Raw genomic sequence first — 24,651 nt, 5'->3', positions numbered from 1 at the left:
GAAAGGCCTCACAGTAATTGCTTGAGTGTGGGGCAGGTCTGGGGCCATGGAAATGTTATTACTGTTTGGTTCTCTTGACAGTTGAGGATTAATCAGGTTTTTTATGTCTTGAATGGAATCTTAACTCTTTGGTGGGTGGCAGAAGTTGCTCGAAGACGAAACCGTGGCAGAATGATGTAATTAAAGTATTCTCACAACACAATATTTCCACAGAAATTCAGCAATTTGTCTGTTTTTTTCTTCGTTATCAAGTCAGACTGTTGACACAATCAGTATTTAAATGATGAAGTAGAGGCTGGTGTTTCCGGAATCATTAAAACTAAGCAGGAATTCCATCTCTTATACAGGAATATAAGACTATTCCACAGTATTTAAATTTAAAACAGGTAATGGGTTTAGCTGTAAGCACAAATTATGAAGATTAAAATACATGACCTTGTGAGAAAGGAATCCATACATGTCAAGTTTCAGTTTTTGAATGAAATCACTGAAATAAATCAACTTTTCAAGCTGTAATGCATTGAGACATACCTGTATACAGGATGTGACGTAGTGAGCTTAACAGCTACGTCTCTTAACCTTTTAACAACTGTTACAGGCTAAAAAATGCATCAAATGTATTCCTCTTGACATTCTTTAATTTTCACAAACAAAATACAAAACATTGTTATAATAATACTATTTTATATTCAGAAATCAATATTTTCTATTGTTAATACTTTGCATGATTGCATGTCTTCTGTCATAGTTAATTGTAATCAAATTTATGTTTTTTAAATCAAGAAAAAATGGGGCTCAGCAGGCTGTTAAAGCGTAAAAATGCTTCTGATGCAAAAGAAATCTGCCGAAGAGTCTGATTATTCTAACTTTACAGCACATGAGGGGATTGAGTACATGTAAGACTGAAAGGTGTCGTTTACATTCAGACAGGTTATTTCCCTGTTTTACTGCGATGTAAGATCAGCTGAAGGCAAACAGCTGATGAATGAACCACTGAAATCAGAGCATGAACAGAGTGGCTGACGCCTGTCAGTCGGCTAACAAAAGCTCAAATTACCAAACAGTCACTCCTCTCTGTGTCACATTGACAAGCGTCTTTTTAACATCATGTCATTGAATTTCAAAATATTTCCCTGTCACACGTTCCATAATTTGACAGCCATTTGTGGATTTTCCTTTCAACAACTTGCAAAGTCATCTATTAGCAGTCTTTGTCAGCTTTCAAGGCTGCATAACTCCTTTTAATGTACCAAAATGACACCACAGACAATTGGCTGGAGAGTACAAGGGTAAATCATGTCATGGAAAAGTCTATAAACCTGGGCACCTTTTCAAAATTTGCCCCACAAAATAGGTCTTCTGCTGCTCTGCAACACTTTTTCAAGGCTCTCGTTGGCGAGCGCAGCGGCTTTATATCACTGATAAGTGGTTTTGTCCTTGGGGAATGATGCACCTTACAGCTGGTCCGAGCAAGGTCAAACCGCTCGCTGCGTTTCGTCCTCAACTCGCAGAAACGCCCGCCGTAGTGGCAGTGGCGCTCAGAGGGCAAGGTAGGCACAATCTAATTTATCCCGCTGCACCTTTTTTCAAGTGTGGAGTAAACAAGACGTCGGTGCGTAAAATGAAATGCAAGAGCCAGTGTGCAAATGATGAAATAAAACGCAACTGTCAGGTTCACAGGCGTGTGCTGATGTTTGGGTGGGTGGGGGTGGGGTAGGGTGGGGTGGTGGGGGGCCTAGAGAGAGTGCCGCTATGTCTCTTGATGCACCAATCACTGCTTAGGCATGCAAATATATTCATCTCCTGAGTGACAGCTCGTCATGTCAAACGCTGCGAGACCTTCCACTGAGCATGTTTCTTTTTCTGTCTCTCTCTGGGTTTTCTTTTTTTTTTTTTTTTTTTTTTAGGTCTGTCTATCTCCCAACTCCTATCTCGAACGCTTTCTGGGGAAACAAAGCAGCTTGTGTTGGCCAAGCACTCAGAGTGAAAATAGAAGCAATCATTTATTCATCGATTGAAACATCAGAGGTCTAAGAGGCAGTGGGGGAGTGGGAGCAACAAAGAGCGGGAAAGATGGGTTGTGTGAGGGATGAGAACGGAGAAGAAGAAAGACGGTGGTGGGGGTGAGTGGAATGGTGTGGGGATCAAAGCGGGAGAGAACAAAAAAATGTCGAGTGCACAAAAAGTGGACAGTTTTTGCTTAAAACTGAGGCTTTCATATAAATAAAAGGCATGTCAAGTGATGAAAACAACACGCAGACAAGGGTCATGCCAGTTGACAGTGCTGTTAGACAGCGACAACCTCTAAAGCGCAAGAGTATTTGGTCTTTTTTTAGCTTGTTGAGCTATAAAAACTGCCACAGCTCCTAATCTTTGTGTGTTCTTGTAATTCCAGCATGTACCCATGAAGCCTAATCCTCTGTAGCTTCTGTACGACCGAGCAAAAAGATTAGCCTCTTTAAGCTAACAGTAGCTATGTCTACTACATAAAACTGAGCGCTATTTTGCTTTATTGTATCTGAATTCAGCTTATCCATCTGCCAGAACAAGACTTCTTCTTTCAGAAGGTAAACTACAGCCAATCGCTGTCTTCACTTGAATGACACAAATCATGCTAACGCAGTGTTAGCTAGCTGTATTTAACTCGGGACCCGTTTACACAGCAACGCTAACGAGTAAAAACGGAAAACTTCGGCAGTGTTTTGGGTTTCTGTTTACACAACAGCAGTGCTCTGAGTGAGCGGAAACACAACTTTTTGAAAACGGCTCCCAAGGGGGGACTTTTTGAAAATGGCCATGGAAAATAGGTCTTCTGCACATGGGTGAGTGGATTGACAATAACAACATCAGCCTCCAGAGTGTCGTGGCTCCCAGTCCATTTTCTCCTGGGACTTGTTAGTTATCTCAAGAGAGGCACTCGTAACAGCAATCCCACTTCAACATCTGTCCATAGAATGTCCGCGTACCCTCTGTCGTTAATGTTTATAGCGTATTGTCTGCCTGTGCACGTGGATTCATTACATAAACATGCTAACTGCAGCGTTTTGAGCATTTCTGCCATTTCCGTGTAAATGGACATGATTTCCAAAACATTGCTGTGCAAAAGCAAAATGTTTCTGAAACAAAAACACAAAAACAATCATTGTGTAAAAGGCGCCTCAGGGCAACACAAAAAAATATAAAGCCAAACAGAATCTAATATGAAAGCATGTTGTTTGTAGGACAGAGGAATTTTTGTCTTTTTAAAACAAGTGTGCAAAATTGAAACAGCCCACCGCACAGTGTGATAACATTGAGAGAAGTTCAGGTTACTTCTGCTCTAATAAAATGTGACTGTTTTTCCCCTGCTTTTATCTAAACCAGGAAGCTGAAGGCTGGCGGTGAACACGGACTCCCAACCAGGTGACACTTTCTGTTAAAGCACTTTTCCCACAATGCAACAGTTTGCTCTGTGTAATCTTAATGGTGCGTAACTCCAAAAACGCAGAAAGTAAGAGCATTAGCTGTCATGTCAGAGCTGATCTGCGTCCTGACAGTCACGTGGGAGCGTGTGGCTTCTGAAGGCAACAATCCGAGCGTCAGATTTCTCTGTTTTATTGACACGAATCATTAACTATCTCATCTCAGATACAACACATGTCCAGCAAAGCGCAAAAAGAGTGAACAGCTTTTGTCCTCGGCAAGGGTATACATTTAAACAGCATTATCCTTCACTAGCAGTGGGGGGGGGGGACACATGACATGAGACAGGATTAATCCTCTAAATAAAAAAAAAACCCGCTCCCCGCTAAAGGCGATCTGAACTGAAGACACGAGGACCAGGTTGCCGGGATAGAATACTTGATACATTCTGCAATTTTTTTTTTTTCCTTCAGAGAGATGTGCGCTCGATAGATCCCTCCCACGCAGTCCGAATAAACAAACACAGAGAGGCAAAACCGGTGCCAACAGTTACAGTGATACAAGAACATTAGAAAAGTAAGATGGTCGCAAAGAAATAGAAATCAACTAAATGAAAACTTAACTAGCATTAAAACGTAAATATCTTAGCAAATTCTCCAATCCCAAAGGTATTCCTCCTCGTTTTTCCCCCACCCTACCTCCCAACTACCTTTTTTTTTTTTTTTTTTTTAATGTATCATACAGCAAAAAGACATTCAGAAGAGCAGACCGGAGTGATAGAAAACACTCATGCAAAGAAAGCCTTTTTCACACAGAGTCACCAACACAAGAAAATCATCTCAAAACAATAAGCGCTGTCAACAGTCAATGCCTTCAGGTCTTTTAGTAGATGTTTGTTATTGTCGTTTTCTGTCTCAACAGATTTTTGATTTGCTACTTGATTAAAAACAATATGACAGACTGCGTCCATTAGGCTAGCAAGTCTTCTGACTAGACTGACCTCCCGCTTGTTTTGTCTCTGTCCATGGGACCTGGGGATCCAACAGTTTTTCTTTTTATTCTTTCTTTTCTTTTTTTTTTTTTTTTTTTTCTAAACAACAGTCTTCACTTCAGGTTGAGGACCCCCAAAGGCCAAAAGAAAAGTTCAGCTGGGAGGAGATCTGCCGAAAAACTGGAGCCGCAGGAATGAGCTTAGGTTGATATTCCGTTATATAAAAAAAGAAAGGCGTGATGTTTCATCTTCTTCTTTTTTGGCATCTGTTCTTATTGTTTTAAATCTGATATATTATTCTACTCGTACAATCATTTTCTATACAGCAAATAATTAAAGAGTTTCATTCCAAAAAAAAAAAATTAAAAAATAAAGAAGAATAAAGAACTTCTGACAAAATGATGGCAGCTATTAAAGTCTACTGGTCGTAACTATGAAAGTAAGAAGTTATATTACCAACTTTATTTACAAAAGAGTTTGACTTTTATAACAATCATCTTTAATTTGGTGATATTATTTGATAGAGCTCTTTTATTTTTTTTTTTGCTTTAATAAATATATCACATTTTGGAATGAAACCCTTCAATTTTTAGATTATTTTTCTTATGCACATTCAATCCACTTTGCATTCGGTGCTGATGCAGTCTCTCAGAGGTTATCGGATGTCATAAATAGAATGGTCTTGCCATTATGTCTTCTCTTTCGCAGATATATATTTTTTTTTTGTATATAGAGAGCTTTTTTTCTACACAGACATTTATTATTTGATGTGTTAATCCATCTCCACGGTTACAGTTCCTCCGAGCGGATGACGTGGAACAGCGTGACGTTGTAGAGAACCTGGTGGCCATTGTTCCAGGCGTAGAGGGCGCGGTCACGCGGGTTATAGTCCAGCATGGAGATGTGCGAGTACTTGTTCTGGAAGGCAATGTCGATGTACTCGTAAGTAGAGGAGTTGGTTGAGTAAGCGTAATAGACCTTGGTGCCTCCTGAGTAGCCATTAGTGACGTAAAGCGTCCCGCAGATCATAAAAGACTCGCCAGCGCTCCTTTTGGGGTGATTGGTGGTCCAGCTCTTGATGATCTGCAGAGTGTTTGGGTTCAGCTTGCTGATTACAATATTCCCGGCGTTCTGGTTGGTGGCGTAGACCGCCCACAGGCCTCCCTCGTCCACCATCAGGTCGATGTCCGAATGGCCGCCCCAGGCGTAGTGATACGCGTTGTTGAAGCCGGCGTAGTCGAGCTGCCGGGACTTGCTGATGGAGGAGGTGCGGAAGTCGAACTTGATGATCACGTGGCTCTGGAACTTGTTGAAGTAGATGGAGCCGTTGTAGACCACCTGGCCCGTTCCCGACCACGGGTGGGGCAGCCGGTGGGACGTGAAGTTGTCCGACGTCATGAAGTCCTGCATAGACCGGTACTCCCGCACAAAGCGGTTGTTGTGGTAGCCGTCCATGTACCAAACCTAAACGCCGACACGGGGAAAAGAAAGAGAGGTGAGAATACAACGCGGCACCACTTCAAAGCTTGAAAGACCCTATCATCATCATCATTCTTCAGCGCGCCTTCGTGAATATCTGGATCTGGCATGCAGATCACACGCAGAATAAATCAAATCACACCGTCAACAAGCATCCCAATTAAGTTAGCGCTGAGACTTCCTGGAGGAGCAGACGGAGCCGAGATCCGGCAGCTCCTGAATACAAACAGTCAGGATGACAGCCCCGGGGTGGCGTGCGCCGGGCCCCGCGGGGATAATGCCCATCATTCCACATAAAAGCCCCATCTCAGCTGCTTCCACCCAGCTCCCTGCCGGCCTCTGCGGTGGTGGGCAGAGAGCCTCATCCAGAGCCCACAGGAGGCTCACACACTTCCTCCGTCTCAGTGGGATGGATCCACCTGAAGCCCTTTCCTTACCTGGATCGCCGTGCTCCTGTGATTGACTTAAAAAAAACGATTCACGTAAAGGAAGCCGGTCTCTCTGGGACCACAAAAAAAAGGAAAAAAAAAAAAACCAAGCTAAGGAATCCATGAGATGAAAAGAAGTGCAGCATGCCTGTCTGTTTCCATCAAGTCCGCCCCTCCCTCTTTTCCCGCCCTTTGACAGCACAGCATCTCTCACGCGTTCCGCTCAAACTGGATCAGTTTCAACCCCACTAAAAAAAAAGTTGCCTTTACAGTATGCTAAGCATGATCTTAGTCAGCAGTATGCTTCCCCTTCTGTGATGAGACGCTTTCAATGTATATAAGATATACAGCTGGTGTTGTCGGAGCGGCGAGCCTTCAGGAGACAAACTGAGGCTGTAAATTTACTCAGCTGCTGTCCTGCATGCTGCTGATTCTCCTCGAGTTTTTCTTCTTTTTTTTTTTCTTTTCCATCCCCTTTTCCTCCCCGGTGACATTGAGCGTTCTGTCTCTTATTAATGCGTCTCATAAAGTCGGGCCAGAGAGAGCATGTTCGCTCTTAGCCCACAAATAAACTCGCTTTATTTCGACTTCCCTCCCTCCGTTGTTCGCTTGGCACCTCCCCGTAAAAAGCCGTATAGATTTATCTCTGGCATTTCATTTTAATGTGTTTCAGTAATGAAGGCGAGCCCCGATGGGTGAGCCAACAGAATCAGACGCAATCACCTGATAAAATAACAGCAAGCAATTAACACAGACTGGCTTTTGATTTAATGGCCCGGGTTGGTCTTCACTAAAAGCAAGGTCAAACTTTAACGTTATGCAAATTTGTTGTGATGCAGATCATCAGGTGCTCCAACTCTTTGAAGGACAACAGGAAGAAAAGGGAATCCAGCACCTTTCTCCTCTAATGTGTGTCATACATCAAACAGCGTGGGGTTAATTCCATGACGCCGAGTTAGCATGCTGAATTACGAGAAAGGAGCCAATGATTTTTATGTGTTAAGAATAAAAAAGGGTAATTTACAATTCTTTGACAAATTCAGAACATTGAGACGTGTTAAGCAAGGCCAGACGTGAAGGATGAAAAGTCTTGCGCGATGCATTCGGGTGATTTTGACAGCGTAAAGTCAGAGGCTGTTACTGCAGCCCCGACGTTCGCAGTATCAGACCAGCAGTGACTGACATCTCAGGCTTTTTGCAGTAACAGTTTCTGCTAGTCGGAGCAACGCAAGGGAGCCCAAAAACTGAGAACCTCTGGGCCGTAAAATGAAAGAAAACAACATGTTGAAAGACATCAAAACTCTACACTGACACTAGGAGACAACTGCACAATCAGATGATAATTCTCTAAATGACCGACAACACATAAATGTACCTGATCCTGTGTTGGGGATTATTTTATCTTTTTCTTTTACACCCATTTGAATCCTCTTTTTATGTTATGCTCTTTAAAGAAGACATTTTGAGATAAAGTGAACTGAGGCTGTTTCCTCCATTGTAACGGATTTGTCTTGTCGTTAAAAATTCTTCTTTTTTTTTTAGGTTTAAAGATTATGAAGTTAGGAAGTTACACTCTTACATATTATTGATAAAGGTGTTAAACATAGCCACTATTGGCTCTTTAGAGTCTCTATAGGATGGCTTAGCAAAGTTAATAAATCGCAAAAGAAGTATTCACCTTGTTTTTTATTTTCTTTTGTAAAATTAACAGCTGTTTCCATTTTATTCAATGGTTTTAGTCAGACATAATGCAATGTAGCTGTATGGTCAATGTTTTGTTTTTTGTTTTCTTCAATCTGACTGAATTCTTATTGACTGAAATATTAGATGGTAATGTTAACATGAACTCTGAGTAAATATATCAGATTGATATTCAGGTTCATATGCACCAAGAATACCATCCGATTCAGCTCAGTCCCATGATGCTTTGCACTGTGACGTGAGCCTTTTGGGACATGCATGAGCCGAAACCCAGCTCGACCTGGAAGCCTGCCAGTATTGAGAATGGATTTGTTAGCTTGACTCATCCAGCTGTTTTTTTTTTGTTTTTTTTTTCGCATTTCATTTGAAACTGCAAGACAGAACTTCACATCCATCGACCTTTCCAACTATTTTAAAGCTGTTTTTTGTCACTGCGCCACACTTCTGTGACAACATTATCGAACAGACACGCAGCCAATCACATGTGTATTAACATGGGCTTACACCGCCTCATGTGACCTGATGGCAATTTAGGGCCGGTCTAATCAAATAGAAATGTTTACATGATGTGCTTTTAATCGGATAAGCATTTAATCTGATTACTAATAGTGACCGCAGCTACTGAGATTGTCTGAACAGCCAGCAGCCTGATTGGTAGCTGCTGGATGGTTCATTAGCACGAACTCTATGCTGCGAAGGGGAATTTCTTTAAATATGATAAAGGCTTTTTGAGAAGCAGCGGGTTTTCGTCAACATTAGATTGAAGAGGAGCACTGCAGCAGATAGGATTTCAGATCATTCAGCAGCTCTGAAAAGCTGAAATACTGAATATTTCATTGAATTTTGCACCAGGAGATATAAGAAATGACATGTTGAAATTCAATTCATTTTTCTCGATTAATTAAACTTTTAAGTCGGTCAAGTAGGAATATATTTACTTCAAAATGTGGACTTTTTCATCATGTAACCGTCCACCAAACTAAATGAAAATATTTGAAGGATTCGTTAAATTACACGTTAAAATGCTATTAATGTACAGTTGAGCCCTTTCAAGATCAAACTTCAGCGCAGCCGTTCTTCTAGTTTGAAACCTTTGTTCTAGATCAAAGAATAACTGAAGAGCATTAGAAATCAGATTCTCAGTGCGCGATGGCGCCAGGGTTTGACACCCTGCCTCACTCAATAATGAATACAGTGTCACCCCCGCAGGAGATCCCCGCCATATGAACATGTGCAGTGGAACATACCCTCGTATCTCCTTCGGGTGCCAGGGGGTCAGTCATCCACGAGCCAAAGCGGGACCCAGACGTCTTGATGGTGATGGGATCACTGATGCCTGTCAGCTTGCCGCACGCTGCAAGGAGAGAAGTGAGATGGGAACATCGACAACTACACCGATTTGGGCATTTGAGCTAATCCAAAAAAATCTATTGCAAGGAGATTCACTTTATTTGAAATCCACATGAATTGGCTGTCCAGCTTGCTGGTGGCATTTTTTTTATATATATATATATATATATATATATATATATTTCTTTTTTTGCCTCATCTCTTTTCGTGATGTACTGTACAAGAGGTGCTTAATATTCAGTTCACACATGCTAATATCTTTTTTTTTTTTTTTTACTTTCTCTGTGTGGATGGGTGAGAAAATGAGAGGAAGAGAGAATAGAGCAGAGGCAGTATGGGTGTATTCTACTCCCGTGTGCAACATGTAAGCTGCTGCAGTGTTAATTAGTGTTGATTGAGGTGTTAATGTGAATTTGACAAAAAAAAAAAAAAAAAAAAAAAAAACTGCTGGGCTGTGTGTCCCTCCTGACTGAGATCTGATCAGACTAATGGACCCTTTCTAATGAGAACAGACCAGGATGAGAGACTAGATTTACCCAGAAAACAATACTTGCAGCGCAGCCGTTTTGCTCAGGCTGTTTGTGAAACGTGCGGCTTAAAACGAGACAAAGACCAATTAGAAGATCTTGATGAGATAATTTCGACGCAGGAATGCAGTGAGTCATTCTGATACGCTCATTTAAAAAGCCAGACGGTGACGGAGGCTCATCCTAGGCTTATCATTAGCATCTTTCTTGTTAGCAAAAAGGGGTTAATAGATGCAGCGTTTCACAAACTTACTCATTTCTCTTTTCACTGTGATTTTTTTTTTCTTTGTACTTGTGTGGTTCATATTTAGCGTTCCCTGGTGTTTATTTCTCTTTTTTTCCCATGCATCCCTGACTTTAACAATAACACGGTTTTGCATATGTGTTGGGAGAGTTTGCGCAGCATATGTCGTGCCTGCAAGAATGTGTGGGCATCACACCTCGGCGGCGTCGAGAGACAAACACATGGTCACATGAGCAGCATCCACTACATCTAGTGGGGGTTGAGTCCCTTACGTAACCCACAGTGGGATTAGCGGCCGCATTAATACATTGGCCATTGATTTATTTATTTCTTTCCTTTAATCATGCCTCTATCTTTAGGCGACCCTACTGCTGGTGGTGGTGGAGGAGGGGGGCTGCCTGGCTGACGGATCTGCAGTCTGGAGATGCACACAGGGTCTAATCCCCTTTTGGCCTGAATTTGCCTTAGACTAAAGCAGAAGGCCGGAGCAAATGGAAAAAAAAAAACTAATGGGAAACCGGAGCCGACGGCACAAAAATGCCAGCCGCGTTTACACCATGAATGGAAGGATTTAGATCAGGGGTGTCAAACATAAGGCCCGTGGGCCAAAATCAGACCATGAGGGGTTCCAATCCAGCTGTCAAAACCAACAAATAAACATAAAAATTTCAAGGAAAACTTTGATTATTTTTAAAGAAATTCCTTAGGAGTAGCAGACACAGCCCCACATCATGAATGTTATTAAACTAGCATTCGCCTCAAAGCTATGCTGTCAGGGTGAGGCTAGAAGTTATTTTGGCGCATTTCACTGGATTTTGCATCACAAAATATCATTAAATTTGACTTTATGTAGAGATTTTATAACTTTTGATACAAATTGGTTTTGTGAGAATATCAACATTTTGATTTCATACACTCCACACCACAGCAAAGAAAAACTTTAAAGTTTGAATTTAAAGATTAAGTTTAGACACTATTTTACCAGCTCAACCTAAAAATGAGTTTGTCACCCCTGACTTAGATAATGAACAAGCTTTGAAAGTTAGACCCCTTTTTTTGCATTTCTATTCATGTCTGAGCTGCTCCTATTGATATGCACTGCTAAATAAAGACTTATCGTATCTCTCTCGTGGGAGTGCATAAGGTCAAGTGTGGAAGACTCAGGGTCAAGTCCCGGTTGTGACAGGAAGGGCATTCATCATATAAGCCAAGTCTTGACATACTATGGTAACGTCACTGGAGAATCAGCCAAATAGACGCCATTAATGCGACTGATTCCAAACTCTCGATGGTTTCAGGAAGCACAGGCCCAAATTAATCTAATTGAAGTTGATGCAACATTTGTTAGTATTCCTTTATGACTGTTTGTGTGCTTCGCTCTTCCGCTGCGACATGATGCAATCTTTTTCTCACATATATTTCTGCAGATCACGCTGCATTTCATCAGTCAGTGGGTATCAAAAGAAAAGCATCATCTAAAACCTGTTCACAAAGCGCTCAGCCCTGGAGGGAGCGCTGTGTCTCGATGGCACTAAACCTCTTTTTACATCAATGCGATCTGAGTCACTGAGAAGTTTGGCCACTGTGCAGAAGTGGGGGGAACACTCTGCCCGGGCGGAACATCCATGGCAGGGCTGCTGTGTACAGACAATCCCCCCCAACCGTGGATTAAATGGATATCATGCTTTCTTGGGCTTAATAAGTCATAAAGGTTCAAAATTAAAAACAAATACTTGAAACTCAGAAATCAAGTCTCCCAGGGATTTGCAACTTATTGCTTTGTTTGTGTTGCCCTGGCTGCCTTCTTATGAGGTGTCTCCATGTTCCCAGCAACTTGCATTAAACTCGGGGGGTACAATGTAATTATTTCCTCTAGGAATTATAGCTAAAAATACAATACCATCCAAAGTACAATAATAAACCAATTATTCTCCACATAAGATGTGGGAGAGGGAGATTTAAAGCAAAAGGAGAGGGCGAACTTTCTTATAATGAGAGAAATATTGAAATTTTCTTCTCTGCGGATGAAATAAAAGGATGGAAACAATAGTCTCAGAGCAGGTAGCGGAGAGGTTTCCCTGCCGGAGTGACCTTGCTGCTCCATCCATCAGTATTTTTGGTGTGAAAGGCGCCTGGATTCGCCCGGAGCTCTCTGTGGCTCCACATTGCCGGGGCACAACACAGGGTGATTTATTTATTTGATTATCGCCCAGCAAGCTGGCATGTCCTCTTGATCGATGGCCATTGTGTCCCAGCTACGGTCGGGGCTGTTAGTCTCCCCGGCACAAAACAGCTTGAAGGACAGCTCTGCGGGGACCCCAGTTACTCTCTTTCACTTTTCCTGCTCGCCTTCACTTTATCACTCTTCCTCCCTCCCCAATCCCACCGTCTATCAGCCGCCACCGTCTCTCCATCGCCTGTCCTCTACTCCTGTTGTTGCTGCCCTTTCTACTTTTCTTTAGTTCTTCTTTAGATGCAAATGCAGCTAGTGACCTTCACACTTCTATTTTTCTCTCAGGGGATTCTCCTACTCTCTTATTTGATAGTGATTGAGGAAGACCAGTATGGAAGAAGAGCAAAGGAATTCAGCAAAATGCATCAAACCAGGGAGTCGCCGCTTAGAACATCTGCATCTCTGTGGTGTGTGTCCTAACCACGGAGCGACTTGGATCCCCCGTCCTTGGTGAGTTTGATCTCGGTGGCGGGAGCGTGCTAGAGTGCATTTGTGTGCACTATGCATGAGCGCCTTTGCGATTGTGCGAAGATGAAAGAAGTAGCCACCCTCTGTTCTGTCTGAGCCAGTCCCTCGCCGGGCTACCCTGCCTTTATCTCCTCTGATCTCACACACACACACACACACTCACTAAGTAACTCCCGCCGGTCCCTGCTCTCCTATCTTCGGCAGCATGACCGCTGATGTGAGGAGCGGCATGTTCATTGAACTGGGAGTAAACACACAGGAAACAAAAAAAAAAGTCACCTGGTTCAGGTCAGCGGGAGGAGAAGTAACCGGGAAAAAACACTCACTCCGTGTGAGCAAACAGAGAAGAAAACAGCAGTGGAAATAACAAGTGAGCTAACATTTAGTACTGGTTTTCCGTTGTCAAGATCTCCAATCTAACTGCGATAGCAAGTGTGTGGACTGGCTTGCTGATGAGAACAGTGGGCATTGTAACCAAAATCTTCTTCCCAATTTCTTTCTGTCATCTCGCACTGTGAATAATCTGAAACAGGGACACAATATACCCGTGATGTGCCGCGTGTAAGTGTCTCTGCTCTCGTAATATATCTTAGTCACTGTGGCGTGGGTGCGCATCTATTAGCACTGTGGGCTGTGACAGAGGTGTGAAGAGACTGAGACAGGGGCTAAAAGCAAAGAGAAGGCTGTGACGAGAACGTGCAAGCCGCAAAACGCTGCATCCCCGCTGCAGCTCCGTTCGGCTGCATGCAATTCGTAGTTGCGTGTCTGCGTCATGTGAAACACCTCATAACTGATGTAATATATTTGATCATGTTCTATTTTCATGTGGAATACTGATCGAATTCACCGTCACCCCTCAAAGCAAAGCTGGACGTTTTTTTGGTTTTTTTTTACAATTATTTCAATGACTCGTGGATTTATAGGTCATTTTATAGGTCATACTAAGTTTGCAGCTCTGGTTCAGAAACTGGGAGTTGCACTACATGCAAATCAAATACTGTATATTTATAGCTATATATAGCTTTCCAAACGAAGCTCATTTTAAACCACTTTATACACACACAGCCGTTGGCTGTCTGAAATGGACAAGACTGACAGTATACACATTAGTGGAGATACAATTTGTTAAAATTAAGAATACTTTGCACTTCCCAACTTTTTTAAAGGGTTTTTGCATGGAAAGTAGATTTGTTGATCAGTAATGCATTTGAGCAAAATGTAATTCAACCACTTTTTCTGTCATTTGATCAATAATTTAAGCAAGAGTGAAGACATGATGTGCAACAGTGACAAAACAAGTGTGAGTGCGTCACTTAAAAAGGATTTCATCATCGGTTTGTTACAATAAGACAAGAGTAAACCAATAAAACAGTCCATCAGACAGAAAAAAAAGAAAAACCTTGTGGTTTGATTGTGTATTATTGAGTGAAATCACAGGAAAAAGTACTACACTACTGTGTGTTTTTCAGTTATCTGTGTATGAGTTCACCTTTTCCCCACATTCAGCTGACTATCTACTCCTTCTATTCTGATTGATCAGGTTGCATCAATGAAGTTGGAATGGCAAAACTCGCTGTTTCCACTTCAAAACTAAATGTTTCATTGTGTTTTATATCATGTCCTGCTTATTTTACCTGCATTTAATTAATTTAATAGTTCAATCTCTTGCTTAAATCGGTGCCACAGGTGTCATTCATCATAATAAAGCTGCTGTATGTATGCTGAAAAACACAGTGTGACAATAACAGATAGAACAGCATGTGAGATATGTGCATATGATCACCCATCACTGTCAAAAAAGAAGCTTAAAGATGCTTTAACATGATTTTTTTGTCAATAAAACATTGAACTTGAGCACATCTCAGAGCCTGTGCTTTCTGACTTGAGTCTGTGTGTTTTTACACAAAAAATCCAAACCTTCATGGAAAGAATGTGGATGTTTTTGAACAATCTTATTTCTTTGTGTGAAAATGTGCCTGAGATTCACTTTCTGTCCAGTCACAGTGTAGGTCAGTGGCAGTGTTGGTGCGTGCACTGGTTTGAAGCAAAGTGTGTGCCAACGACTTTCTGTGCCTACCTAATTTTTGCATGCATGCTCGGAGTCTCTCCTCAAGATTTGACACTCTGTTGTGGAGCTCCTCGTAGTCATAGGCCCCCATCTCCTCCTGAAGTTCGCTTAGAACTGACGTCAGATTCTGGACCTCCTCCTTAAATTGCAATACCAATTTGGCATCGGCTTTGTACTCCTCCAACACTGGTATCAACGGTCTAAGCTCCTCCATTTTCGCTTTTATGGCCTGAAAGGATTAGAATAAGCTCGGTTGAGTGTCATGCCCGACAAAAGGAGACCCGCTGTCCATAAAAGAAAAGAAAAAAGGAGGAAAAAAAATAAAAGAAAACAAAAACACCTATCTGAACCTGGCTACTCTGACTCTATCCTGCCTCTCTGCTGATTCCTGTTGCGTGTCTGTGTGTGAGAAGCTGAGCAGTGTCTGGTGCAGGTGTGTGTAAAGAGACAAACCCAAAGAATAGCCTCCACCCGACGGACGGGCGGAGCGGGCGGCTCCGTCCCGCCACTGACCGGCCGTTAAAAAGCAAGCCCTCGGTACACCGACAACAATTGGGAAAGCTCTTTATTGGTCATCATTGTTTAAAATGCAACATCGTATTAAGGGTTACATGCTTTTACATGTCACATACAACAAAGTGTCTCGAATTTTTACGTCTAGAATTTTACTTATAGATTTGTTGAGTAACCAAATATGCATAGACAAAAGCCAAAGGAAAATCAAATGAATAACAGCAATTAATCATAAGAATTAATAAAATAATAATAATAATAATAATAATAATAATAATAATAATCAATGTATTTACGTCTGAAAAAAGCTTTTAGATGGAAAACTTTGACAGCAGTAACATGCAGGAAGAGATCAGTGGTGGGTTGGTTTGGGAGAGGGGTGGGGTTTCTTAGTCTTAATGGTGCTAAAGGTAAAATTAACTGTTTGACGCCCAAATGCTCTCAGTACTGTGGCCCAGTTCAGGGGGAATCTGGAATTGACCTGCCTCTTCTTCCCTGTGGCTCTCTTTACATGTCTTAAAGTTAGCCCTGCAAGCAAGAAAACGACAAAACTGTTGACAGGGGCTAGAGCTTGCTAACCTATCTAACAGACATACAAACAAACGCACACACACAACTTAGTATATACACTTCAAGACGTGTTACAGAATTCTGGAGGCATGCAGTGGACGTGGCATGGGGTCTGGCAGCATGCGTTAAATGGCAGGACGGCATGAATGCATGAATGCAGGTTTGATGGTGTGATCACAGAGAGTGAATTTTTTTATTTATTTTTTTTATTCGATCAAATATTTAATCTTATTCATTTTGACTGTTTCTCCTAAATTCCTTATTCAAACAATGAGTTATTCAAAGGCAGGTCTCATCATTTTATAAAGAAATAGTTTTCAGAAATGATGAAATGGGGCAAATGTAGTTACTGTACTTAAAAAAAAAAAATAAAAGTGTGAAATGTGCATTTTAACTAGATTTATTGTTACGAGATGCCATTAAGGAAATGTGTGCATCTACAGGCATCTATGTGCCAATGTACACATTGAACCATTACACAGTAATTGCAACAGGCATGAAGCGTTTTATTAAAGCTCCATGTGATTCAGGGTGCCATCTTCATTATTTATGGCTTTACTAGACGAGAAATGGAGATACAAATTATTGCATCTGGATTTATGTTGCCCATTTATGTTCCCTCTTTAATTATGCATGCATTATGGATTTCTTGGTGTGCAGTATGGTGGTTTAGGTCAATCTGCACCCTCTCCGCAGTGAAAACACACAAACACTGGATGGGTGAGGCGTGGTTGTGATGAGCTACGCAGCGGCGGTGGAGGGATGGCGGTCGGGTGGGTGGCTCAGGAACTGGCTCCGTACCTTGTATTGCTTGGCGATGTTCTGCTTGTGGTTCTCCTCCACCTGCCTGAACTTGGTCTCCAGTCCGCGGAGCTGAACCTCCATCTTCTCGACGTACTGCAGGTCCCTCTGGGTGCGCTGGTCTAGCACCTGGATGGATTGGGTCATGTTCTGGACCTGCGGTGCCACAAGATTCCATTAGTCTACAGTGATTAATAAATGGATTACTGTGATTCAATCGGCCGACAGGATAAGGGACCAAAAAAATTGCTTCAGGCTTTCAGTATGTTGTTTTGGCTGGGTGATCTTCTTACAGTGATTCACAGAGTCTGACATCAGGCCAAACTAGTCAGGGGCCTCGAACACATGGTGCAAATGTAGCGTGCACACTGTTAGGACATTTGTTTTCACCAAAAGTGTTTCGGTCCAGAAACTCCATACGTTCCCGGCCGGTCTTCTGTCGATGACTGTGCTGCGGCTGCGAAAGCGCAGGTTGTAATACGTGAGTCTAAATGTTTGACTTGTCATGAAACGCGCTGCTTTGGATGAGTGCAGCTCAGTGGAGGCTCACAGAGTCAGCGCACAGCTGCCTCCCGTGATGCCTCTGGTTTCCAGGGAGCTCATTAGAGCATGATTTCTATTCTTGTCCAACAGGCGTAGAGGTGTTTGGAAGACCACAAACACAGCTAAAGCGTGCGTGCGCACATGTCTCTGTGTGCGAATGAGGCACGAACGGAGCGCAGGCCGCTACTCCGGGCCCGGTGTGACTTTGATTGCTAAAGTGTTGCGGCGGGAGTGAACCCGTGATTACCTTCTCCAGCAGCTGCCTCAGTTGTTTGGTGCGGGCGTCCCGTGAGCACATGGACTGCTGGGGCGCCACCACAGTGCAGACACACCTTCCCTCGCTATCCTGGGCTGAACTGTACACCTGCCACGATTCTTCTGGGTTTGCTGGCAACACCTGCATTAAAACAGGAGCGGGTGAGCTGACAGGAAGGTGACGCTGGAGGAGAGGGAGACGGCGACAGCCAGGACGAAATTACAAAAAGACAAAAAGGTGACACTGTGTGCGTAAAATGACAAAGGAGGACACTTTATAGCTGTTTGCCCTTTGTGCTGGCTGGACACTAAAGCTGTCTGGTATTTATCACCATCTGGACACCAAACACCATCAGGCTCCACCCATCCTGCACTACCATACTCACAAACACTACACTTTAAAGCCACGCAAAGAAGGAAAAAAAAAAAAATCCAGCCAATTGGAGGAGCTGGAGCCGCTGCTATTATTCCGAAGGGCTGGGTGTAATGTGAAAGCTCTGAAAATACTGTGTGATGTGCATGACGTCAGGAAGACTTCTCTTTTTCTCCCCCCGAAGAGACGAGGCTACTACCATTTACTGACAAGCTGATCTGAAGCAGGGAGGTGACTTTGAGGGAGATACTGATCACTGCATCAGCTCGGAGGAAAAGTCACCAGTGGACAGACATGCTGATGGATTCAATTAGTGAGAGAGAGAGAGAGAGTGACTGCTCTGAATCCAAAGGGAGCAAAACCGGCTACTATCAGAGAAAGTGCAGATTTTAAAGAAAGAAAATGTGCTGAAATAATGAAAACTAAACACCTGTGTACTCAAATACACAGAAATAAAATCAGTCACAAATGTGTTTATAAAAAATGATAAGATAAATGCTGTACAATCTGAATAAATGAGTCTATGACTCCACAGCAGCCATTTACTCTCACACCTTCCCTTCAAACTGCCCTCGGCACCTATTGTTCTCAGCCTGGTTGCTATTTTCCACTTAACAAAGCACTTAAAATATTACCCTGGCACCAAAAGTGCTCCCAACGTGCCAGGAAGCCGACGACGGAGCAGGAAAACGCGTCCACCTTGGCTTTCTCTCATGCACACATGCAGAGAACAAAACGGAGAGCAGAAAGAGAGAGAACCGAGCTGTTTCACACAGGAGGGAAGATGCATGACTTTTTTTTTTTCACATTTCTATGCCAGCCTTCCAATTTTCCACCAAGGGCGTCTTACTTATATCATCATGTTTCGGGGGGGAAAAGGACTATAACTTTCCACTTAGCGCAAGGGTGCTTAAATGTGCAGAAGCAGCAGCAGCTGGAAAAGCATCAATCGCAACGTGAATCTATGAAGCCTCTCCAAGTCTTTCACTTTTTGCGCCTTGAGAGAATTTACGCAATCAAGAGAGCGCATATGTTGCTTGCGTTATGGATCTGGAGGTCTTCTTGCAAGATTCATTGAGGAAAAAAATGAAGGAAAATTGAAGAAGAAAAAGATGGGGGGCAAAAAAAAAAAAAAAAAAAAAAAGGCAACCAGCCGCAGGGAAATGTGCAGAACTTACTCCGGTGCTCCGGTCTGGATACCCTCCCTGCGCCGCCGTGAGCTTGGTGGTATTGAGCCCCACCAGAGAGGGGAGGGTCTGCGACATCCAGTTGGTAATCATCGCCATGGTGCTGAGCACGACGCCGATCTTCAGCAGAGGAACAGACATCTTTGCTCTCTGCACGGACTTTTCTCTTTTATTTTATTTTTTTAATTGACTCAAGCCGTCTTCATTCTACAGACTCCGGAGAGAAACAAGGGAGGCGAGTCATGGTGCCCAGAGCTGCGCGGTGCTTCACCCGGGACTCCGGCTCGGCTGCTCGTTTTTTGGACATCTCCAAAGAAGCGCTGGCGACGCGGACGCGGCGGGGAGCGAAAGGAAAAAAGCTCGTGGTGGCAAAATTTAAAAGAGAAAAAAAAAGATATCGCAAAGTGATTCCTTTTGGAAAGTGAGAGGAGGGAAAGATGCGTAAAAGCGAGAGCGGCTGCAGGATACGTCCTCCGGAAAGCTCCTCTGCCCGCGTTGTCCCGCACACTGCTGCCTCTCCACTTCACTGTTACTATTTCGTTCACGCCCGACGATCCGCCTCCTGCCTTGGTGCGCTCTGTGATTAAGTGCCACTGACAACACACACGCAGGCGGCTCCAAATGGATGTGAGGAGGAAGGAGGAGGTACTACGGATCTATCTTTATCGCCAGACGCAATGATGTCAGCCAGGTTGGGGTTCGTCCATTGTAATATCTGGGATTGTGCCATGACTGTCCGGTTCTCCCCCCCTCACCTCACCCCCAGCCCGAGGGGTGATGAACAGTGCAGAGATGTTGGCCAACAATGGTATTTGAGGGATTTATTTGTACATTTCTGTCATTTCTTCCTCCACTGGCCCAAAAGGAGAGAATTACGGTTTCTGGCACGGGAGCGCACGCACCTCTCCGGATTACGCATGGTAAATCGTGCCCTTTTCCCTCAGATAATCGGTGCCCACATTGTCAAAGGAAGAGGAAAATACACAGGCTGCACAATACACACTCGTGGTGTCGCAATGCAATTGTGCTGAAGAGGCTGGGGCAGAGAAAATGTTTTATTGATGGGATACAGGATGCCTCCGGCTCCGTGGAGGGAAGAGCTTTCGATTTGTGAGTCTCTGGCGCCATCGTGCAGCTGATTTTGGTGTTGCTGAAATCCACCGGTGAGGATTTTTGTAGTCCAAGCAGGTAGAGCGCAACCTTAGAAAATGCCTTCTAAAACACCCCCCCTAAAATACAAATCGATTAAAAATGCTTTTCAGAGTGCACTATTTGCATAAAACATCCATCTTCTTCATAGAACATACGTTTATGAGGATTTATAAATTAATAAAGCATTTGCAAACGGAAATTAAACCACATTTTCCACCGCAGACCTTTTTTAACACTCGATGCAAATATTAAAAATGACAGGAAATTAACTTCTCCGCGGTCTGAGGCAGGATTTGGCAGGCCTGTATGTTTTTACGCTCCAGCCTATGGGGTAGATTGCCATACTGCATGATACATGAGGGCCCCAGAATAGCAAAGAGGGTCTCTGAGTTCGCAGCTATTTCTGTAAAGCTCCATAATGCATTTTTCTGGTAAACCAACAGATGGAAGGCAAGTTTGTGCTCACTGCACCTCCATATTTTTCATATTTTCCCCTTCTGTCTGTCTCTGTGTGTGTGTGTCTCTCTCTCTCTCTCTTTCTCTCTGGCCTCTCTTATCTCCTCCACTTCTTTGTGACCTTTGAGATGAGAGCTCACGGGGAGGATAGCTTCACAGATTTCACTGATGCATTGGCAGGGGTCAGCGCACCGCAGTGCACTGCTGTCCACTCAAGTGTAGCCTCACGCAATATGGTGTAATTCAGGAGAGCACGGCAGGGGTCTCCAATGGCAAAGCTTTGAAAAGAATGGAGCAACCTTTGATACTTCATTTGTGTGGATCTTGTTTTTGTTAATTCAAACACAGGTGACCGAATGAATCAAAAGTTTTGAAAGCTCCATTTTAAAGGGATTTAAACCAGAGATTTGTAACATTTTATCTGTCAACTCAACCAATCATACTTATAGAAAGACTGACAGAGACTTTTGTAAACCAAACATTGAGTGATTTCATGATGTCAAACTTGGAAAATAAGAAATTTGTACAATTGCCTAATCATTGTACATAAATAAATCAGTAATGTTAAAAAAAACTGGCTTTCTTCATGATTTTTACCTTGTAATAGGATATAAATTAGGATTTCAGGTGAATGTGAATAAAAAAGCAGTTATATTGTATAACAGAATTAAATAAAAAAAAGGAGTTAGTCAGAAATAACCAAAACACATGTAAACACGGGCTATTAAATCTTTTTCAAGCGGTATTTCTAGCCGGACTACTGCACCGTATTGCACTGAAGTGAACTGAACAGCTGATCGTATTGTATGTAAACACCAGCACAACCACACTGTTGCATTCAGTGCCTAATGCAAAAAAAAAGTGTTCACAAAGCAGCGAAAAATCACATTTCCAGCCTGCAAGTGCACTACAGAATGCACCGTACCTCCACCTACTCTTCTTCTGCTTTCTCTCTCTCTCTCTCTCCCTTTGCTTCGTCGCTCAGCCAGCCATACTGAATAATAAATAGCTTCAACCCCAGCTGCCAATCACACCACGCGTTTTGCAATTCAGCTCAACCCCGTCTCCGTTTCACACATAAGACCAGATTGATTTTTTTTTAGGGCTTTTATATACATATTAAAAAAAAAACCCTTAACTGTTTTAAAATGTTCCTTTAGTGGTTTAAACTCGTGCAGCACAGAGGTCGACGTGCCGGTGAATTTGTTTGTTTCATGGAGATTAGTGGACCGTGGCTGTTTTGATGCAAACGCCACCAACGTTGGACATAAAAAGAATTTCGTGATTATGCGCGCGCGGAGGCTCAACATGTGCAGGTGCTGTTCCGTAACCTTTTGAGTGACGCTATGTAGGCTGCACGGTGTCAAAAGGGGAGGCGATGGCAGCACCATCTGTTTTGTCAGGTGTCAGTGAGATGCTTTAGGATGTGGGCCTGCAGCCATGGGGGAGCCACTAGGTGAAGAAACAGATGCCACTCTCTGGCTGCTTACTATTCTTCTCCGTGTGAACACCAGGCAGTGGCCAAATCCTTCAGTGGGAGGGAATAGAGGTGGATGAATATGAGAAGAATGAAGGAGGAGAGGATGCCACTAATCAGTCATCTCCCTGCTCCTTCGGGCCAGATGTTAAGAAAAAAGCCACAGCTGCCCCCTCACACTGTGAAACTGTGTGAGACTTTTGAAGCAAGATGGCTAATGCAGTCATTACGAGGGCGATATTGTTCAGCATCAGAGGTTGAGGCCATACTGCTTGAGTAGCTTTTTTTTTTTTTTTTTTTTTCGTGATGAGTAATCTGGCAATGAAAGTCTCTACACCTCTCACTTTTTATATCTGTCTTCAAACAGAAATGAGATGTAGGGAGGCCTGGCTGTGCAACAGTATTGCTGGTTTCTATAGCAAGGGCAATATAAATAGAGCCTGTCAGTGTACCTCGTCTTTCTGTTCTCCAGGAAGGGAACAGACAGGCACGACTGTGGACTAATATCGACTTACCTTCAAACAGACGACACACACACACACACACACACACGCACACACACACACTCTCAGGGCCATCAGAGAAAGACTGTCACTGTTACATGGGCCCTGACCTGCCCCGTGCAGGACTCGAACCGGCTGTCACGGAACACTAAGCGAAACCAGCCCGCCTGTCCATTCCCTCCTGACTGATGGCTTCCATCAATCTGTGCAAATAGCCCCATTGTTCAAGTGTGTCAGCGTTTTTGCGCGCCCTGCAGCCGTATCGTGCTGTACATCCGATCCAGATTACAGGCTACACGTTGGAACTTGCTGCCTCAATACAAGAAAAGGAAGATAAAGTCACTCCAGTAATAACAGTGTGCAAGGCTATAGCTGTGAGAAAATTACAAATCAAACTCCACATGAATGTCAAAAGCAAGCTGTTGCTCTACTAAATGAAATATGTTCCACTAACAGCCCAATGACATTTCTCATAAATTTGTGGAAATCAATTGCCGGCATATTTCTGTCAAGGCAATATTACGCCAATACTGTTCTAACACATTGGTTATCAGGGCCAGGAGTGCTTGCAGCAACCTACTCCCAACACATTATATTGAGTTTGTCACTTGGAGTGTATTACCGATACTCTGGGAGCAGATATTAATTTATTGATAGTATACCTCAGTGCCATGTTTGATTTTTTCCCCCCCTCTCCAATTACCAGCCACAATTGGATTCCCACAACACAACAAAAATGACTTAGTGCTCACACAAGAGCAATTAAATCATCAAATTCTTCCAATGGAATGCTGGTAGGGACCTGGCAATAAATAAATCCACTTCCTCCTCACCCCCCAAACCCCCCACCCCCCATCATGACAGCCTAATGTTTGTGATGGTTTAGAAAAGCAACCTTGCAGTAATGCAGCGAAAGGCCCTGGAAAAGGAAGTGATTTCCAGTAAACAACCACACATATGCATTTTATTGATCTGCTTCTTCTTTTTCCTGTTTCTGTTTTGTTTACTACAACTGAGCTGAGTACATTGTTGGACTGAATGTCCTCTTCTCACAGGCAGGGCAAGTCACACTGTGGTCATTGAGCATGCTCAAAACACCTTCTATGAGACACTGCATTTGATTGTTGGAGCCCTGATTTACACCACTAAAGAGCAGCAGCAGCAGCAGCAGCAGCAGCAGCAGCACATCGTTCAGTGATGGCCTTTTTCTCTCTTTCTTTATTTTTGCAGAAAGCTACAGGCAACACATTGTAGCAGAACAGCGCTGCAGTTGATTAATCGGACCATTTGCTAATGAGGAAATTGACCGATCATGCAATCTTTTGCCTATATCTGGCCCGCTCGTCAGCCCCCAGTGAAAGGGGGCTCTGCTGGATCTATCCGCGCCCCTCAAGCACAATGTATTCACATCATGTAATCCCACCCGGTAATCTGTTTAAGCGGGGTAGAGGGCTAATTCGCCGGGGCTCTTTAATGCGAGGTAACCGGGTAATCTCTCAACAGGATCTGAAACCAATTAAACCTTGTTTTTATTTATTTACAATAAAAAAAAGAATGGCGGGGTTTCTTTCTTTTCTTTCTTTAGATAAGAGAAAACCTACTTGGGTGAGTTCTGTGCCCATGAAGATGAGGAGAATCAGAGTCAGGAGCTTGCTCGCAGGCTGCATCTCTTGCCTCCGGTGTGTGAGGACCAGCGGTCTCACATGCAGATCGAGTCCCTTTGCGTCCCCCCGCACAGCGGTCCTCTCTCCTCTCGATGCGCGCCGCAAGTCGCTCGATTCTTCCCCTCTCCTCTTATTGTGATTTTTTTTTTTCTTTTTCTTCTACGATTAGGATGTTTGTCCCTGAGCAGCCCGCTCGCAGAAAGCGACAGAAGCGATGTGTTTCGCCGACTCGTCTCTGTGCATATTCATTTCATATCGGGGAGCCT

The 24,651-nt window shown here is 43.3% G+C and overlaps 1 protein-coding gene across 2 annotated transcripts; it reads right to left on the bottom strand.

Annotated features, from left to right (window-relative positions):
• Positions 1 to 3,578: 3,578 nt before the first annotated feature.
• olfm1b (olfactomedin 1b) lies at positions 3,579 to 24,503 on the bottom strand. Of its 2 annotated transcripts, none has more exons than XM_030084353.1 (6): positions 24,323 to 24,503; positions 17,566 to 17,715; positions 16,776 to 16,931; positions 14,901 to 15,120; positions 9,249 to 9,355; positions 3,579 to 5,857 (listed from the first exon to the last, which is right to left on the bottom strand). In XM_030084353.1, exons 1-6 carry the CDS (start codon positions 24,386 to 24,388, stop codon positions 5,183 to 5,185), a joined length of 1,374 nt encoding a protein of 457 aa, XP_029940213.1. In that variant the 5' UTR covers positions 24,389 to 24,503; the 3' UTR covers positions 3,579 to 5,182. The 2 variants fall into 2 exon arrangements, with proteins under 2 accessions (XP_029940213.1, XP_029940212.1); XM_030084352.1 differs by lacking the exon at positions 24,323 to 24,503 and adding an exon at positions 19,125 to 19,449.
• Positions 24,504 to 24,651: the final 148 nt, after the last annotated feature.

This window comes from Salarias fasciatus (genome assembly GCF_902148845.1).
Source record: "Salarias fasciatus chromosome 7 unlocalized genomic scaffold, fSalaFa1.1 super_scaffold_4, whole genome shotgun sequence".
NCBI lineage: Eukaryota > Metazoa > Chordata > Actinopteri > Blenniiformes > Blenniidae > Salarias > Salarias fasciatus.
Note: the sequence above shows the minus strand (reverse complement) of the source record. Positions and strands in the feature narration are given on the sequence as shown.

Bases quoted from the DNA above. Each gene is read 5' to 3' on its own strand.
- olfm1b (XM_030084352.1), bottom strand. From the start codon at position 19,274: ATGTCTGTTCCTCTGCTGAAGATCGGCGTCGTGCTCAGCACCATGGCG. The intron at 17,716-19,124 runs GTAAGTTCTGCA...GTTTTAATGCAG, and splicing joins ATCCAGACCGGAGCACCGGA to GTGTTGCCAGCAAACCCAGA. The intron at 16,932-17,565 runs GTAATCACGGGT...GTGGCACCGCAG, and splicing joins TGAGGCAGCTGCTGGAGAAG to GTCCAGAACATGACCCAATC.